The sequence below is a fragment of the Girardinichthys multiradiatus genome, chromosome 5 (genome assembly GCF_021462225.1).
Source record: "Girardinichthys multiradiatus isolate DD_20200921_A chromosome 5, DD_fGirMul_XY1, whole genome shotgun sequence".
Classification (NCBI taxonomy): Eukaryota; Metazoa; Chordata; class Actinopteri; order Cyprinodontiformes; family Goodeidae; genus Girardinichthys; species Girardinichthys multiradiatus.
Genome location: NC_061798.1, coordinates 30,376,362 through 30,395,400, shown reverse-complemented (window position 1 = coordinate 30,395,400; position 19,039 = coordinate 30,376,362). Strand labels below are relative to the sequence as shown.

Sequence of the window (19,039 nt, the reverse complement as noted above, 5' to 3'; positions counted from 1 at the left end):
CAAAGTCATTTCACACAAAGAAAAAGGGTGAAAAAAATCACCAGGCCGGTAGAGGTGCAGACAGTGGAGTTGGATAGCCCTACCAGGAGGTGTCCCTTATTTATTTATCGAGGAGTTGTCAACCCTACCAGCGACCATAGTCAAATGTCTGCCAGGGGCCAGAACGGGCGACATCAAATCATACCTGAAACTGCTGGCTAAGGATAAACGTAAATACAGTAAGATTGTTATTCACGCTGGCGGTAATGAGACCTGGTTACGTCAATCGGAGGTCACCAAAGTTAGTGTTGATTCGGTGTGTAAGTTTGCCAAAACAATGTCGGACTCCGTAATTTTCTCTGGTCCCCTCCACGATCTGACCAGTGACAACATGTTTAGCTACATGCTGTCATTCAACCGCTGGCTGTCTAGGTGGTGTCCAGAAAACGATGTGGGCTACATTGATAATTGGTGAACATTTTGGGGAAAACCTGGTCTGATCCGGAGAGACAGCATCCATCCCACTTTGGATGGAGCAGCTCTTCTTTCTAGGAATCTGGCCGAATTTATTATTTTTCCAAAACTCTGACAACCCAGGGTTCAGACCAGGAAGCAGGGTCGTAGTTTAATACTCCTCTCTGCAGCTTCTGTACTGCTACCCACCCATTACCCTATTAGGACAGTGTCTCGCCCACGGCCAAAATTGAATAGATTAAAAAATAATCTAAAACGAGGAAATCAGGAAAATCTCATAAAAATAAACACAACTCGGATTAAAAAGAAAAATAATACAATTAAATGTGGCCTACTGAACATAAGATCTCTCTCTTCAAAGACTTTGCTAGGTAGTGACCTGATTTGTGACAATCAGATTGATTTATTTTGCCTCACAGAAACCTGGCTGCAGCAAGAGGATTATGTTACTATAAATGAGTCAACTCCTACTAATTATTAAAATTTTCACATTCCTCACAAATTGATTCTCTTGTTCATAATGGTACTTCATCATTGCGTGATGCATTAGACAATGCAGCCCCCTTGAAAAAGAAGGTAATCATTCATAGGAGGCTGGCTCTCTGGTTTAATTCAGAGCTGCGTACTTTAAAGCACAATGTTAGAAAATTGGAGAGAAAATGGTGCTCTACACACCTAGAGGATTCCTACTTAATCTGGAAAAATAGCCTACTATTGTATAAAAAGACACTTCGCCAAGCCAGAACAGCTTATTTCTCATCATTAATAGAAGAGAACAAGAATAATCTTTAGTACAGTTGCTAAACTTACACAGAGTCATAGCTCTGTCGAGCCATCCATTCCCTTAGCTCTCAGCAGTCATGACTCTATGGGATTCTTCTTAAATAAAATTGATTCTATTAAAAAGAAAATCTTTGACATACTCCTGAAGATGATTACTTCATCGTCCAAGCTTCTGCTGGCAACAACTTAATGCTCACCCTCTACCGATGATCCACATAGCTCTGTCTTTTAGTGTTTAACCCTTTCTCTCTCCTAGACATGGCGATTGACTGAGCTTTTACTGTGACTAATTATATGTGCTCTCTTTCAGACTCTATCCTTGAAAACTGGCTCAGAGTTTATCTGTTCTTTCTTTCTAGGTGAAATAACTAAAGGAGCTACATCCATTAACATTTACTTTTCCTTCCCATAGAAAGGACTCCTGGATCAGTGCTTCTTTGTTCTCTTTATGTCTCTGCTCTGTTCTCTTAAACCCCCAGTCGGTCGTGGCAGATGGCCGCTCACACTGAGCCTGGTTCTGCTGGAGGTTTCTTCCTGTTAAAAGGGAGTTTTTCCTCTCCACTGTCGCTACATGCATGCTCAGTATGAGGGATTGCTGCAAAGTCAACGCCAGTGTCTGTCCACTGTCTCTACATGCTCATCCAGGAGGAGGGAATGCTGCAAGTCACTGACTGGATGCAATCTGCTGGGTTTCCTTAGACAGAAAAACGTTTTATCCAATTTGAATAAATAACTGAATCTGATTGCACTGTTCAATGATTAGGATTAATTGGAATGTATGAACCTGACTGTTGTGAAGTGCCTTGAGACAACATGTGTTGTGAATTGGCGCTATATAAATAAAACTGAATTGAATTAAATTGGACCATCATTTATTTTTCAACAGGATAAAGACCCCAAACACACCTCCAGGCTGTGTAAGGGCTATTTGACCAAGAAGGAGAGTGATGGGGTACTGCGCCAGATGACCTGGCCTCCACAGTCACCGGACCTGAACCCAATCGAGATGGTTTGGTGAGCTGGACCGCAGAGTGAAGGCAAAAGGGCCAACAAGTGCTAAGCATCTCTGGGAACTCCTTTAAGACTGTTGGAAAGCCATTTCAGGTGACTACTTCTTGAAACTCATCAACAGAATGCCAAGAGTGTGTGGAGCAGTAATCAAAGCAAAAGGTGGCAACTTTGAAGAACCTAGAATATAAAACATATTTTCAGTTTTTTCACAATTTTTTGTTCAGTATATAATTCCACGTGTGTTAATTCATAGTTTTGATGTCTTCAGTGTGAAGCTACAATATTCATAGTCATGAAAATAAAGAAAACTCTTTGAATGAGAAGGTCTGTCCAACCTTTGGTTTGTACTGTATATAATATGTGCAGACAGTAACCACCTCCTTCAGCTGCTAAAGCTGCATGGATGAACTTAAAATGGAGGTAATGTGATATTCAGTCGTCAAGTTAATTTTTAAATTATTTAAAAAGTTGTCAATTAGTATTATGTTGCCTACATGAACAAACCTGTTGAAAAATACTGATTTAAAATGTAACTGAGGAAAGGGAAAGAAGAGAAATCAGAATATTTATATCTTGAAATTGTTCATAGTGAAGCTGAAGCAGTAAGGTCATGCAGGAAAAAAGTTTTTAAGTCATTTATATTTAAAGAAATTAACAAATTAGATCTACATAGAAGATCTTAGTGTATACATCTTAATGTATTATGTTGTTCGATATCGTGTGTTTTGCTGATGGATCAGTAATTACTCCAATATTTTTTTTAAATGAACTAAACATAGTGCTTGGAAATTTATTTTATTTACTTGCAAATGTAAAGTCGCCATTTTTAATGCACTGTCTTTGACAATGGTATCCAAGACAGAAATGCTGGATGGCAATGGAGAACATCAGAGAATTTAAGCAGACTACACACAAACTTACTTAACAAAAACAAAAATCATATAAATCATATAAATTATAAATTTATAATAAATATTTTCATTTTCAAATTAGGATTTGTCAATTTATTTTTTGCTGAATGACAAGTACTGTTAAATAGTACTGTTATGGAAATTTTAGTGCCTTGCTTGCCCTGCTCTTTGATTCTCTACAGGAACTGACAAAAGTATTAGAACCCCTCAGTGTTGTTCCATTCTTCTCTTATTTAGTCTTAGAGTAATGGTTTCTCAGCCTTCTGCTTGCAGCTGTGTGAGATAATATGTATGCCATACTGTTAAGATTATGTCTGGGACAACAGGTCTCATGAGAGGCAGCTTGAAAACTGTTGTAGTTTATAGGAGAACTTTTGCTTTGTCATGGCAGAACGATTTGGCAGCACTACTGAGCGCAACTCTAATGCTGTAAAAAATCATTCTCTCTTGCAAGATTAAAATAAAGCTGACTCTGAGTGACAATCATCAGTCTCTGTCTTGGTAAAAACAAATTTCCTACAATAGTACCCTCAGTGCTCTTTTCAAATGTTTTTGTGCTTAGTACTTTTGCCTTTGCTGGGTTCGAATCCCATCTGGGGTCTTCATGGAGACCCTAGGACTATGCATGAGTGTGTGCATGCATGGCTGTTTGTTCTGTGTTGCCCTGTGATGAACTGGCAACCTGCTTCACCCAAATGAATGCTTGTGTCCTGATGCTCTGAATATTTCCTGTCACGACAACAATTAGAAGCAACTTGAAACAAGAACTGTATCCTCCCAGATTTCTACATTTCATTTCTCATAGGAAGTACTCCTGGATCAGTGCTTTGATTGCACTGACTTGTAATTTGCATGACTCGTTGAATTGACTTTGTAAAATGCCTTGAGTGGCCATAAAGATACCTAGATAATTATTCTTCAGGCTGCACCCTCTGACTGTGATTGTAATAGCTAAATAACATATAAACACAAAATACTAAAACAAAAGAATAAACTATTTAAGTTTTACTACTTAACCACTTTCTTCTTAAAATTGTATCAATGTAAACAGCTGGGTCATGCTAATAGCAACTCAATTAGCTATTAGCAGTCTGATAATAGGACCCAATTTAAAGAGCAAAGATGGATTCTGTCTACTCAGAGCCAAATATTGCATCTGGGTCTATACTTTTAGTTATTGTGCAGATTTGTCTCTTCTTCTGCTTAAAGAAACACTTCCTTGTGCGATGATAAGTAAGATTACATTGAAACAGAAACAATAAAAACAGTCTGAGAAAAGCTGACATTAAAAATAATTTTAATATATTTTTATATCGTTTTTTTATATAACGAGAATCATCAAACACTGAACAATCGTCAAATGTTGTCAGTCTGCTTTTCATCCTGCCTGCTGTTTACCTTCTTCCACCACTAAGGGCGCTGGAGCCGGGTCCTGAGTTCCTGACAGGTGCACATCGTTGCCTCATCAGCTGGAGGACTATATGAGGGCGGCTCCCCAGCACTTTTACGCCTGAGTGTTTTGACCACTGCGGTGGTGATCACCTGGCCGTACCTTGTAATCCTGAGCAGTAGTTCTCTGACTAATCGCCTGTTCTGTCTTCCTTGATTCCTAGGCCTGTAAGCCGAGCTCCATGCTGGAGATCCTCTCCGAACCACCTACAACTAATCTGGATTTTTACCCTGGATCTCTTTTTGCCGGGCAGCCGCTCTTGTGTGCCCTCCAGTCTGATCGTGTTCGACCTGCCCGCTCTCCCACGAGACCCCTCTGGACCATCAGACCACCTTGCCTACCTGCGCAGCAGTACAGCCCCAGACTCGCATCTCTCTCCCCCGGGCGGATCAATCCCGCCTGAAAAGTGAACTAAGCTTTTTGTATTGTTTTTTCCTACCCTGGCCACCAATCACCATCTGCCGTTTCCTTTTCAGCCTGACCTCCGGCCACGCCCCTCTTTGACTGAGTTCTCAGTTAATCGTGTAAATAAACCATCTTTAATCCACGCTTCTCTGTTTGAGTGTTCTCTCTGCATGTGGGTCAAGTCGGCTTTAAAGAAAACAATGACAGTTGTACTACTGACAGTAAAAGAAATCTACTTGTAAAACAAAACCGCATCCTCACCCCAATCAAAAAATAAAATGTATACATCATATAACATTTTAATTTTAAAATGGTTATATTTAGTATTAATTTGAGTGATTTTAAAAATACCAAAAAATACAATTTAGTGGTGATTAGTATCTGATTTAATCACTAATCATAATTCAAGCACATGTTTATTTATTAGTAATAACAGTCAACTAAATGTAAATGTTAGCAAGATAAGACAAAAATATACATTTATGTGAATGTTTCATGAAAATTAACACATTGCCTAATGTTCCAAAAACTTTACATTTTATTTATGTTGAAATATGTCAGGGTCTACCTTAACTACCTTAAATGTTAAAATGTTACCTAAATATTTCAACAATGGAGTCTGTTATCAATATGTAAGCCATTCAATAACATCATGATGAGCAAAGCCTGGTTAAAGACTTCATGAAAAAAACCAAAAACAATTCTCGCGATCTTTAGTGAAAAAACTCCATTATCGTTGAAACATCATTCAGAGCAGAACAGCACAAGTTAACGCCCCATTTTATTGGTTTGATCAAAATCGTCAGGGAAACTTAATACATGTATTTAAAGTCCACTTTAATAGAGACTCAGCATACATGTCAGTCACTGCAGGGTTCAACAGTGGGTTTTACCTGTGTCTGTAGGTGTGCAGGACGTTGTTACATGATGGGCAGGAGTGCTGCACATCTTGGCAAGAAGTCGCACAGAAGGGGATGAGACAGCAAGGCCAGCACCTGGTGTGGAGGATAGGATAAAAAGAGACAGAATAAAAACTTAACATGAGTTGTTGAAAGGAAAGCAAAATTTCAGTCCAGATATTATGATAAAAAACTCAAATTCCTGTTTGATATTCAAGAGGTTTTTATTCGACTTGCTACTTTATACTTTTGTGTCCACATTTGCTCATGATCCTCTGCACCACTTTTATGTGTAATGGCGTATGACTGCCTCATGAGGGCAGTAGAAACATGGGAAATTTTGGGCTTTTTTGCCATTCCAGGGGGATCTGGGGACATTGTCACTGTTGCTGTAGCTTTTATGTTGTGAAAGGACACACATTTACAGAGGGATTCCCCACAAACAATCTGGATGAGCTAAGGACTAAACTTCAAACTAGCTTTCAGTGTAGTCTGTATAGTTTACATGAATATGAAAATAAACTGTTATGTCTTAAAAATGAATCACCCTGCAAAAGATTCAGTTTTTAAAGTTTTATGCAAACTGTCGTTCTATTTGTTTCTTGGAGTCAGAATGTTTGGCATTAAAGAGATACGTTGCAAAGTTTTACCTCTTGTAAACTGGGGAATGTGAAGTTTTTAATGGTGTAACAAATGAATTTAGAGATTGTTGTTGACTCTTTGTCTCTTTGCTTAATAAGTACTACTCTTTTATTCCTAAAACTTCCAATATTAAATGTAGGGGAAGGATATGCAATACAATTTTTAATTGAAATGGTGAAAATACGCTAAAACATATACTGTTGAAAAGTTTCGGTACATAACTTAGCAGTTTCTCTAGATCTCAACGCTAAAGTGCCATGCTGGGTCTGAACTAGTTTGAGTCTACTACTCATCTGAGTTCAGGTCGAGATAACACTTTGTTGTTCAAACAGGGTGATCGAAAGACTAATCAGATGCGCAAATCATCTGACTAACTTCTTTTGATGTACAGGAGCAACGGCTTTTCTCCAAGATCCCCGCTGCCCCAGGATGAGGGGAGCTTCTCACCATATCTCTGCGAGTGAGGCCAGACCCCTACAGAGGAAGCTCATTGAAGCTTATTGTATCGGGGATGTTATTCTTTTGGCCTTGAGCCGTATCTCATGGTCATACGTGAAGGTTGGAGAAAGACGGCTCAGTAAAAGCATTGCTTTTTGGCTTGATGTTTTCTTCACCTTGACTGACCAAAGTAGCGCTCACATTACTGCAGATGAAGCTTCAATCCATCTTCTATGTCTTGCTCCATCCTAACATCAGTCATAAAGAAAACACCTATTTTTTTAACTACTCCAGGCAGAGACTGATGCCTAGCTGAGAACCATGTAGCATTTTGCACTCTGCTGCAAACTGCTGGAGGTCATGGCCTGCAGATGCCAACAGAACTACATGTACTGCAAAAAAGCAAAGACCAGACACTGGAGTTCCTAAATCAAACCTTCTCTTCTCCATGATCACACCTTGAGATCTTGTCCATTAGAACAATCAGGACTGCAGAGAGAATCATCAGGGCAGACCTTCCCTCTATCCAGGATTTATACAGGTCTAGGTTCAGGAAGAGGCCAGCTAAAATCTCTGCAGACCCCACACACCCTACACACAAACTGTTTAGGCTTTAACTTCAGGTTGACGTTACAGAGCGCTGTTTGCTAAAACCAGCCACCGCAGAGAGGGTTTCTTCCCCCACACTGTTTCTCTGATGAACACTTGACAGTCCAGAACACCAGGCATATTTGGACTGATCTCACATTATCTTCTCTTGTGAAGTCAATTGTGTATATATTGTTTAAAAAAATCTTCACTGACAGCAAAGTGTACCAGTGTCAAATTCCTTGTTTGTCTTTACAAACTTGGCAAGAAAGCTGATAGCATATTGTGGACATATTGTCCACAGTGTATCCACATTTCTGTAAGTTTTTACTTGTAAAGTTAGAAATTCACAGAATCATTCCTTCTGTACCATCAGTAATTTGTAACAATTTGAGCCCGCCCCACTTTATGTGTATTTTCATGTTGTAGTTGTTACTCACCCAACAACAAGCAGCACTCCAAAAATGATCCAGGTTAGCGTGCCTATTTGGTATTCGGTTTTGGTCACAACAGTGTTCTGGCAATAGGGGCAGTGCATTTGTCCAGGGACGTCAGTGGGTGTCCGTTGCACCACCAACACTGGGTTCACTATCAGTCACACTTTGTTACAGACACATCACTACCTGAAGCTCTAGTATATCTATTTTAAACATTAAACTTTAATTTGGGTATCAAATTACGAAAGACTCTCACCTGGCTGAACAACGGGACCTTGTGGTCCAACAAATTGCATAACTACTTGTTGACCTAGACAGAAAAAAACATTTAACTTGGAATTAACTGAATGAAGCATAAACTGGTCAAAAGTTTCCAGACGTATATGAAGAGAAACCATAAGGGCTGACCTTGTATCAAAGAAAAATATCATGCATGGTTAATGACAATGAATATGGTCTCTGATCGCTTACCAGGTTGGGGATATTGCTGAACAACAAACTGGGTAGCAACAGGCTGAGGATATTGCTGAGCAACAAACTGGGTAGCAACAGGCTGAGGATATTGCTGAGCAACAGGCTGGTGATGCTGCTGACCATCAGGTTTAGGCATAGTGACAACCACATTGTTGTCCAAAGGGGGGCCAGGATATGGTGGCGCCGGGATATCAGGAATAACTTCAGTATCTGGAGGAGGTCCTTCACCTTTTTTCATTTTATCTGTCAAAGAAGTAAAAAACACTATAACAAAGCTGTAAAATACTGAATGTCTGCAGCAGTTCTGATGCCTTTCAGGAAGCAAAGTTATTAGCAAGCTTGTCAAGAGCTTAAGATAAGGAGAGTAATCAAGGACAGCAGGGAAGAATGCATGAAAAGTTGTCTGTCAGGTTGGAGGACTTTAAAACAGTATCTGACGAAAATGTGACAGGAGAAACCTCTTTAAAGTTTCTGGCTCTCGTACTAAAAACTGTTGTACCTTTTTGAAGTATATAAATATATATATCTATATATATATAGATATAGATATATCTATATCTATATCTATATCTATATCTATGTCTATATCTATATATCTATATCTATATCTCTATATCTATATCTATATCTATATCTATATCTCTATATCTATATATCTATATATCTATATCTCTATATCTATATCTCTGATTAATGCTATCCTTGTCCAGCCTGTTAATTTAGGTTGACGGCCATGTCTTGGTGGGTTCACTGTTGTGCCATATGCTATGCATTTGCATTTTTGCATTGAAATCGGGAGAGGGTTATAAAAGGTAATTAACATTTATTGAAATGTCTGAGGGGTTCTGATTCTGCAGATGAGTGCTGGAACAACTGGACTAATTGGACTAACTGGATTCTTATGATTTTAACAAGGTGTACAAGTGACAAAACACACTGTTCTTTTTTTATTGACGTCATCACAATGAACAGAAATAGCTGTGCTGATGAAGAACAATGTTCAGAATGCCCCAGCTCAAACAAGCATCTGGCTGGGGCTTGTCAACTCAACGTCTCTCAAACTGGTTTGCCTAACCAGAAAGCACCTGTTCTATGCCCTTACATTTATTCTTTCCACTATGATAAGGATTGAAGTTCCTGCCAGCATGTGATTGCAATGAGTCATTTTCATTGTGATGTGGTGAAGACAAGGGATGCAATTGTTACTGTTAATGGCAAGGAATGTAAACAAAAGAAAAATCCCAAGCAGCCTGAGGTTGCAGACCTTGTTGAACCTGTCCACCCATTGTTTGTAAGAGATTTCACCTCTTTTTAATACACTGCAATCTGTATACATGTTGCTGCTTGCACGCTTCTCCAGACTAACAGGGTTTTTTGTCACATAATTTGCTCAATAGAGCTGCACCATGGCAGATGCTCTTTTAAAATGATATATAAAAGACTGATACACACATTCATGTTCCAGCATTATATTGTAGGACATTATGTACCTGCATTAACTTTATATGAAGGTAAGACATGCAAAAGTACATATACAGGTGCATCTCAATTAATTAGAACATTATTAAGAAGTTCACTTAGTGAAACTTACACACAGATAAATGTTTTCAGGCTTTTATGTCTGTTAATTCTGATGGTTTTCCACTCACAACTAATGAAAACACGACATTTAAAAATTAAAAAATATTACACCAGCGCAAATAAAAAAAAGAGAAACGTCTTAATGAGAAGTATCTTTAATACCTGATTAAAGGTTATTTTTAAAAGTTACTTTTAATATGACAAACAGGCCTCTAATTTACTGAGATGTACTGTACCTGTATGTTGTAAAATATTTTATAGAAAGGTTTTACAGATACAAAAATCATTAATTCTGTATTTATTATAGAAATCTGGAATTGAGAAAGCAACACACAGGACCACTAAGGTATTAGTGGTACTAGACAATTTCTGTAAAGTCTTCTTTTAATTTGTATGTTTAGATTTTCTCACCTGCAGATGGATTTGCTGAATGTCTTCAAAGACGGTCAGGAGGACAACAACCGGAGCTCCTTATTTACCTGCCACTAGGTAATAATGAATACACATTCTGATTCAGTGTGTCAGATAAAAGGTGGAGCAACACAGCAGGCAGGCAGTAGTGGGTATGTATTATAGCTTCTTTGAAAAAGAAAAAGAAGTCTTCCTGTGTCAACATGTTGCTGCCCAGTGTAGCTTTGTAATGAGAACTGTAGACTGACTTATAGTGTACTTTATTTTTCTTTGTTAGTAATTTGTAAGAAAACATAGATTACTGATCAAATTCTTAAGAATGGCAAAAAAAGATTTAGAGATATTGTAACCTGGTTGCATATTTGTTTTTTGTTTTTTTTCACGCATAACAGAAACAATTGGAATGGCTTTAAATCATTGTGTTATTAGTGCAACAATTGACTGGGCTTTTGATCTTTTTACAAAGACATTCATGTCAGGTGATAAAACGAAGAAGGTCTTTATAAAGCTCTGTGTGGAGTTTATTTCTTCACTCTTTTTTTATTCATATAAACTACACTACCTGGCCAGAAAAAAAGTCGCCACCAAAAAAAAAAAGGTCAAACATTAATATTTCGTTGGAGCGCCTTTAGCTTTGATTACGGCACACATTTGTTGTAGTATTGTTTCGGTAAGCTTTTGTAATGTCACAAGATTTATTTTCACCCAATGTTTCATTAATTTTTCACCAAGATCTTGCATTAATGATGGTAGAGTCTGACCGCTGCGCAAAGCCTTCTCCAGCACATCCCAAAGATTCTCAATAGGGTTAAGGTCTGGCCTTGGTGATGGTCCAATCCATGTGTGAGAATGACGTCTCGTTCTCCCTGAACCACTCTTTCACAATTCAGCCCAATGAATCCTGGCATTATCATCTTGGAATATGCCCGAGCCATCAGGGAAGAAACAATCCACTGATGGAATAACCTGGTCGTTTAGTATATTCAGGTAGTCACTGCTGACCTCATTCTTGCTGACCTCATTCTTTGAACACATACTGTTGCTGAACCCAGACCTGACCAACTGCAGTAACCCCAGATCATAGCACTGCCCCCACAGGCTTGTACAGTAGGCACTAGGCATGATGGGTGCATCACTTCACCTGCCTCTCTTTTTACCCTGATGCGCCCATCACTCTGGAACAGAGTAAATCTCAACTTATCAGACCATATGACCTTCTTCCATTGCTCCAGAGTCCAATCGTTATGCTCCCTAGCAAATTGAAGCCTTTTTTTCCAGTTAGCCTCACTGATTAGTGGTTTTCTTAAGGCTACCCAGCTGTTCAGTCCCAGTCCCTTGAGTTCCCTTCACAATGTGTGTGTGGAAATGCTCTTACTTTCACTGTTAAACATAACCTGGAGTTCTGCTGTTGTTTTTCTTCAATTTGATTTCACCAAACGTTTAGGTGATCGCCGATCACGATCATTCAGGATTCTTTTCCGGCCACATTTCTTCCTCGAAGACGATGGGTCCCCACTATCCTTCCAGTTTTAAAAAATGCGTTGGACAGTTCTGAACCCAATTTTGGTAGTTTCTGCAATATCCTTAGATGTTTTCTCTGCTTGATGCATGCCAATGATGTGACCCTTCTGAAGCAGACTGACATCTGTTCACGACCACGGGATGTGTCTTTCGACATGGTTTTTTTAAGAAATGAGAAGCAACTCATTGCACAAGTTGGAGTTAAATAACTTGTTGCCAGCTGAAACATAACCACCCATGCAGCAGTTATCCAATGGGAGGCTCGTACCTATTTGCTTAGTTAAATCCAGGTGGCGACTTTTTTTTGGCCAGGCAGTGTACATTCATTTGTAGAGTAGATTTGTCCTGTGATGTACTGGAGACCTGTCCAGGGTGAAACCTGCCTCTTGCCATTGTTCCATATGTTCCTAACAGAGCACTTCGTTTACAGACTGCAGATTTACTGATGGTTCCTAGAGTCTCTAAAAGTAGAATGGGAGGCAGATCCTTTAGTTATCAGGCTCCTCTCCTGTGGAATCAACTCCCAGTTTTAGTCCATGAGGCAGACACCCTGTCTACCTTTAAGATTAGGCCTAAAACTTTCCTTTTTGATAAAGCTTATAGTTAAGAAGGGCTTAGGGTATCCTGAACTATCTCCGTAGTTATGCTGCTATGGGGTTAAGACATGATGACCACTTTCCCTCTGCGACATTCTCATACTAATATTATATATCATTCTATTATACTGTTATTTCAGCTTTTAACTTTATGTTCTCTCTGTTTTTCTCTTTATAGAAGCTACATCTGGCCCGGCATTCTGTTAAGCCAACTGTGTATGTGAAAACTGTCTCAGAGCTTATCTGATTAGCTGAGTTTTTCTCTTCAATGAAACCAATAAATTAGTGGCTCAGTTTGCACAGGCTGTCCAACTCCTTCAGGATGACACATCAATACATGAACGTTTGCTGTGTCTTCCAGTCTCAAGATCATGAAGCAGATTGCAGGAGACAGCAGTTACTCTAGAAGAGCTGGACAGGGCTGCCGGAGGTCCTTAACCCCTCAGCAGGACCTATATCTGCTCCTTTGTGCAAGGAGAAACGGGATGAGAACTGCCAGAGTCCAACAAAGAGACCTCCAGCAAGCCACTGCTGAGAATCTCCCTGACCAAATCGTTGGAAACAGACTTCATGACGGTGGCCTGAGGGCCCGAAGTCCTCTAGTAGACCCAGAATTGACAAGTTTGGTACTTGTGCCATGTTTTTTTCACAGATGCAAGCAGGTTGACTCTGAGATGTTGTGACAGACATGAAAGGGTCCGGAGAAGCTGCAGTGAATGTTATGTTGCCTGCAACATTGTTCAGCATGATCGGTTTGATGGTGGGTCAGTGTTGGTCTAGGGAGGTATATCCATGGAGGGACGCACAGATCCGTACAGAATAACTGATGGCACCCTGACTGCCATTGGGTATCGAGATGCAATACCGTCTTACATCCATTAGTGCTGTGGGCCCTGGGTTCTTCCCAGTGTATGATATTGCCGGGCCTGTTGTGACGAGAGTTTGCAGGCCTCTCTGGAGGTTGAAGCAATTCATTCCATGCATTGGCCTCCATGCTCCCCTAACCAAAATCCAATAGAACATCTCTGGGACATCATAATTAGGTCCATCCGACACCACCAGGTTGCACCTCAGACTGTCCAGAAGCTCAGTGATGCCCTGGTCAGGATCTAGGAAATTTTCCGTTAATTCGTTATTTCATAAGGATCATGCCCCGACCTTGTCAGGGATGCAGACAAGCACCTGGGGGCTGTACAAGCTACTGAGCACCCTTTCTAGTTGCTGCAATGACGTTTCAGCAAATCGGACTAGCCTGCTGCATCAGTTTTTCAGTTTGAAATTGCTCTGTGACTTCGGATGAAGCCCCATGTTCATTTTCAATGAAGTGGCATTCTTTAATTCCTACCACATTACCCATTCAATGTCAGTTTGGATATCCAGCATGATTGTTTTCAAGTTGAGATCCAATGTGTTTTAAAAGTGCTCTATTCACTGTGGATTAATCACACATGGGGTGATATATTTCAAGCCTTTCTTGTAATTTTGATAATAATGACTTACAGATAATAAAAGCCAATTCTGAGTGTCAGATAACTAGAATATTGTGGAAAAGTTCAATACTGTATTCATAGAATCCCAAACGGGATAACCACAGCTTTGAGAGGATTGTCAAGAAAAATCCATTCACCAATTTGGGGGAGCTTGACAAGGAGTGAAGCTAATCCTGAATCAGAGACAATGTCTTAAGCACTGAACTGGACTGTTGCTCAGTATTGGGATTATGAATCTGAGAATATTATTTAATATTTAATATTAATATTTTAATATTTTATCAAATAATATTTCGGTCTGTTAAGGGTTATCCTGTGAATACCGGCCCAGTAAGGCGATGGTATTAGGACAACATAGAAAGTGTGAGACGAGCTCTGACATTATTGAACAGCAAAACTCTGCACATTTATGGAATGAATTCACACAATTTCTTAAAATACAAGAATTTATTAACCAAAATAAGTCAACTCAAAGTCAAACATATTTCAATCAACAAACTCTTTACTATGCTAAAACAATCCAACTAAACTATCAAGCAGAATTAAAGAATAAGGATGACTAATGGGCTATGTACAATATAAACAAGTTGATTAAAGATGATTGAAAATCATGACCAAAAAGAGTGATGCAACATTACCATACAATGTTTATGTTTGAGAACCAAGGATTATCTTGAAGAATCTGGAAGTGAAGTTAAGTTAGTCTTGGAACCAACTTAGGCAATAATCAGCAAACGTTTAGACAACCACTCACAATGCAAAACCAGATAAAATATTATTTATTAAAATACTGTTTTAAATAATGATCTGCTGAATAAAACCAACCTTCTGGATGACTAATTCTCAACGGTGTCTCAATAGCTGCCTTTGTTTATTAAAATAATATTTAAAGAAATATTATTAAGGAAATGGTAAAGCATTGAAGGACGTATTTTGGAAAAGAGCCAAATCTTTCTGGAGAAATGGGGCTTAATGGTGTTTACTTAGTTATCACGTTTAGTAAAATAATGTTTAGGGAAATATTATTTACTGGCTTGAAAACTAACAACCTTTCTGGGTAAATATTCTTTAGCAGCAAGCACGTGTTCTAAGCTGTTAGCAGTTAAAGCTAACAAAAGAAGCTGATAGCTTAGCACCAGAATCAAACACACACCTTTAAAAATAGAACACAAACTGAGCACGTGTGCTGCAGATATTCTGCTAGCACCAAGATATCTGAGTTCAAAACAAATAAAACCAAACTTCATAAAATGAAAAACATTTAGATAATTTCAATATAAATCTTTCTATTATTGTTCTGCCCAAACCCTAATCTCATGAACTGTGCTGAGGAGTTGTCCGGGCGATGACGAAGTTTGAAGAAAGCATCCACAGTGAACAATGGTTGGCTACAGCTAACCTCCTTAGCTGTGGGGAGTGGCAGCCGTTCTGTCGGCCAGCCAAAACTGCACGTTACCGTAACCACGGTGATGCGGCTCCTAGTTGTCCTTCTCTCAGGCAGGGAAAACCGCTACGCTCGACTTCGTAGAGACCGCGTCTCTGTAGGGAACTTCTCTGGGACAGTTTGCTTCTGCAGGCCTCAGAGAGAAAGTAAGCAATGCTTACACCTTAATTTCCCCGTTCATGAATGAAAATACCGGATACACATACAGTATTTCATTCATACTTAACTTTGCATATGATCGCTTGATCTTATGACATCCTTGGATCCAGTTTGAAGAGTTTATGTCTGTTTGCCAGCAAAGAGACATTAGCGCGCTGCCTCCTCCTATCCCGATGATTACCGGCGTGGAAGAGGTCGGCTTGTTGGAGAGGGGGTGCTCTTATACAGACAATGGCATCAAGGGAACTCCGCTGTTACAGTTTGCTTGGCTGTTGCCGGAAGTAGGTTAATGCAATTTATTTTGAAAGTTCCAGAAAGGTTTGTACCGGAGTTTAATGTTGAAATCCTTGGCTGGGTCCCAGTATCAGTGGTCCAAAATCATCTTTTCAGATGAAAGTAAAAGTTTTATTTGGAAATCACTGTTCCAGAGTTTGGACGAAGAGAGCAGAGGCACAGAATCCACTTTGCTTCAAGTCCAGTGTAAAGGTTTCACAGTCAGTGATGATTTGGGGTGCCATGTCACCCTGGACCCTCAAGTAAACTGGCCTGACCTGGATGCCATAGAAAATCTATGGGCTGTTGTCAAGAGGAAGATGAGAGACACCAGACCCAACAAGGCAGATGGCCTGAAGGCTTCAATTAAACCTCAGCAGAACCTCAGGCTGATTGCCTCCATGTCACTCCACACTGATGCAGTAATTAATGCAAAAATAGCCCCAACCAAGTGCTCAGTGCATCAAAACGAACTTTTTTTCTCAGAAGCTTGACATTTTTGTTTAAAAGTTCTGTTTTTATTGATCTTATATAATATTCAAATTTTCTAAGACACTTTTTCAAATTTCAATATCTGTCAGACACAATCATCACAATTACAAGAAATAAAGGCTTGGAATATTTCACTCTATTTTTAAGAAATCTGTAAAATATATTAGTTTCACTTTCTAAAAAGAGTGGCAAAAAATATTAAACATTTTTACAATATTAAAATTTTTTGAACTGCACTTATGTTGCTGTTATGAAACAAAGTCCTTCAAGTGAAGTGGTTGGCAACGGATAATGCTTGATTTTCTGTGGGTCTAACGGTTGGTTATTCTTAACGTTAAGGACAAATACTTAGATTCTTTTACTTGTTTTCAAGGTTGCAGCCTTCTCTCTTGTTCTCTCTGCACTGCAGCAGTGATATAACTTCACTCTTACTGACTCGTTTTTTGCAACCACTGAGTTGTGGTTAGGGACACGGTGGGGTTGGATCCATTCCCAGTGCTCAACAGGGATTCAGCAGCTAGGTTCAGCCTGGACAGGCTGCTTGTCCATCACCAATAAAGCACACACAAAGACAACACTTTTTCAATTCAAATTAACCCCATGTGTGTTTTTAGACTGAAACCAGACTACTTAGTGAAAAATCCAACCATGAATGGGGAGAACAGAAGGGCTACACTACCAGAGTGTCCATCATATGACATCGTGGGTCATTTTTCTCTCTGAGCAGCAGTGAGTGTATTTTGTTACTGTAAAGTGTTTCATTTTAAAATTAGGGGCGACAAAGTGAGGCCCGCAGGGTATTTGTTGACATTGTATTGATTTTGTAAGGCCTAAAACTGCAATTCAAGAGTGATATAAAACTTGGTCCGTCAGCAAATAAAAATACTATTTAAAATGGAAAATGTTATGTACAACACAAAGTATTTGTCTTTTTTTTAACCACACTTTTGCTTTCATTTTCATTTTATGGTAAAAAGGACTAAAAACATTTAGCAATTTTTCCTAAAAAGCAGACTTGGGGCAGCTGTCATGATTTGCGGGTGTTTTTCGGTTATTCTTCTTCTTATTATTATTATTTTTATTATTACTATTCTTGATAGGTTTTGAATCATGCTTCTGTTTATTATTTTCCTGGTCATGCTTTAGTTTTTGTTTTCTAGTTCATGTTTTGCTAAGTTAGGTTTTTTGGTTCTGGTTATGCTTTAGTTACATGGTTTACTAATTGTGTTTCTATTAGTTTGTATTCAAGAGTCTCTGTTTTGCTCCAGCCATGTTTTGTTCTGTTTTGTTATCTCCTGTCTGTCAATTAACTTTATTCAGTTCACCTGCACCTAGCTTTCAGTCTTCTCGTTTCACCTGGTTCTTGCTCCATATATACACCTCTGTTCTGTTCATTCCTCGTGGAAACATTTCGGATCTTATCACCCTGTTTTCAGCCGGTAGTTACGGATCATGCTATGCCTGTCTTGCCTGCCTGTTTATTGTTTTGTTCCTGCCTCCTTTTTTTGTTTTTCTAATATTAAATCATATTACTCACCGCCAATGCTTCCTGTCCGTCTGCATTCCGGAGTCCTCCGCCATACTAAGCCTGACAGCAGCATTTCATTCACTTGGCTAAAGACAGTAGGCGTTTTCGTGGAAACAGTGACCGGTTTTCCATTCTTGTTGCTGACTATGTCAATGTTATATTTGATTGTATAACACATTTAAAAAAACAACAATTGTTGACCAAAGCGATTCACAATTGTAGTAAAAGTATGGTAAAAACTTTCTAGACAAAGAAGATTTAAAACAGTTGATCACAGAAATTTAGGACCTTGTATGGAAGACTCATTTTTATGTTTTGCATCACATAATTAGTTTATTTAAATTACATATTGCATGCTAATTTTAATATTTAAAAGAAACTTATTTTTTATGGCCCGGGTGTAGTTACAACTGGACAATTTTGGTCAGAGATTGGACACCTCTGGTTAAAATTGACCTAAAATAATCCTTTTAGTTGGGATTTTTATCTGCAACGAGTTACAACAAGCTACTCCTGAAGTATCTTCTGGTCCATTAATCTTTCTGTGTTGGTCTATGTGGAGGTAATTGGGTTGCATCTACAAAAAAGCGTTGTTCTCCTGGTGCAAACAGTCATTATAAGCACATAATGTTTTATACCCTGGAAATTCAACATGGAATTCACTTTTTGCAGACTTTTAGTGTTGCTGCCAATTGGCGTCAGATTATATACAGTTTTAAAGTAAATTCAGCCGTTGATTAGACTCAGGTCTAACCTACAGCTAACATCTTAATTAATATGTGAAAGTTCACATTACATGAACATCACAAAAATATCAAAGAAAAGTACTTTTCCTGAATAACTTTCATTTTGAAGACAACCCCAAAAGTAAAACCTGAATTTCCTTTACATTTTTAAATACATTTGTTTTCTATCTAGAAATATTATCATAACTTCAACTCATTTTTCAACTTTTTTAACTCTAACAGTACTGGAATATGTACGGAATTGCATTTCTTTGTAATGCTGTTTCACAATTTGTTAAAGCTAATCAGAAAGCAAAAACACAGTTCA

The 19,039-nt window shown here is 38.7% G+C and overlaps 1 protein-coding gene across 1 annotated transcript; it reads right to left on the bottom strand.

Annotated features, from left to right (window-relative positions):
* Window positions 1-5,436: 5,436 nt before the first annotated feature.
* On the bottom strand, window positions 5,437-18,055 carry LOC124868993 (lipopolysaccharide-induced tumor necrosis factor-alpha factor homolog). Its single transcript, XM_047366678.1, has 6 exons — window positions 17,996-18,055; window positions 10,484-10,557; window positions 8,489-8,734; window positions 8,274-8,327; window positions 8,021-8,168; window positions 5,437-6,008 (listed from the first exon to the last, which is right to left on the bottom strand). The coding sequence occupies exons 3-6, from the start codon at window positions 8,727-8,729 to the stop codon at window positions 5,903-5,905; spliced, it is 549 nt and encodes a 182-aa protein (XP_047222634.1). The 5' UTR covers window positions 8,730-8,734; window positions 10,484-10,557; window positions 17,996-18,055; the 3' UTR covers window positions 5,437-5,902.
* Between the last annotated feature and the right edge of the window lie 984 nt (window positions 18,056-19,039).

Bases quoted from the DNA above. Each gene is read 5' to 3' on its own strand.
- LOC124868993 (XM_047366678.1), bottom strand. From the start codon at position 8,729: ATGAAAAAAGGTGAAGGACCTCCTCCAGATACTGAAGTTATTCCTGAT. The intron at 8,169-8,273 runs GTGAGAGTCTTT...TGTGACTGATAG, and splicing joins AGGTCCCGTTGTTCAGCCAG to TGAACCCAGTGTTGGTGGTG. The intron at 6,009-8,020 runs GTGAGTAACAAC...CCTCCACACCAG, and splicing joins GGAGTGCTGCTTGTTGTTGG to GTGCTGGCCTTGCTGTCTCA.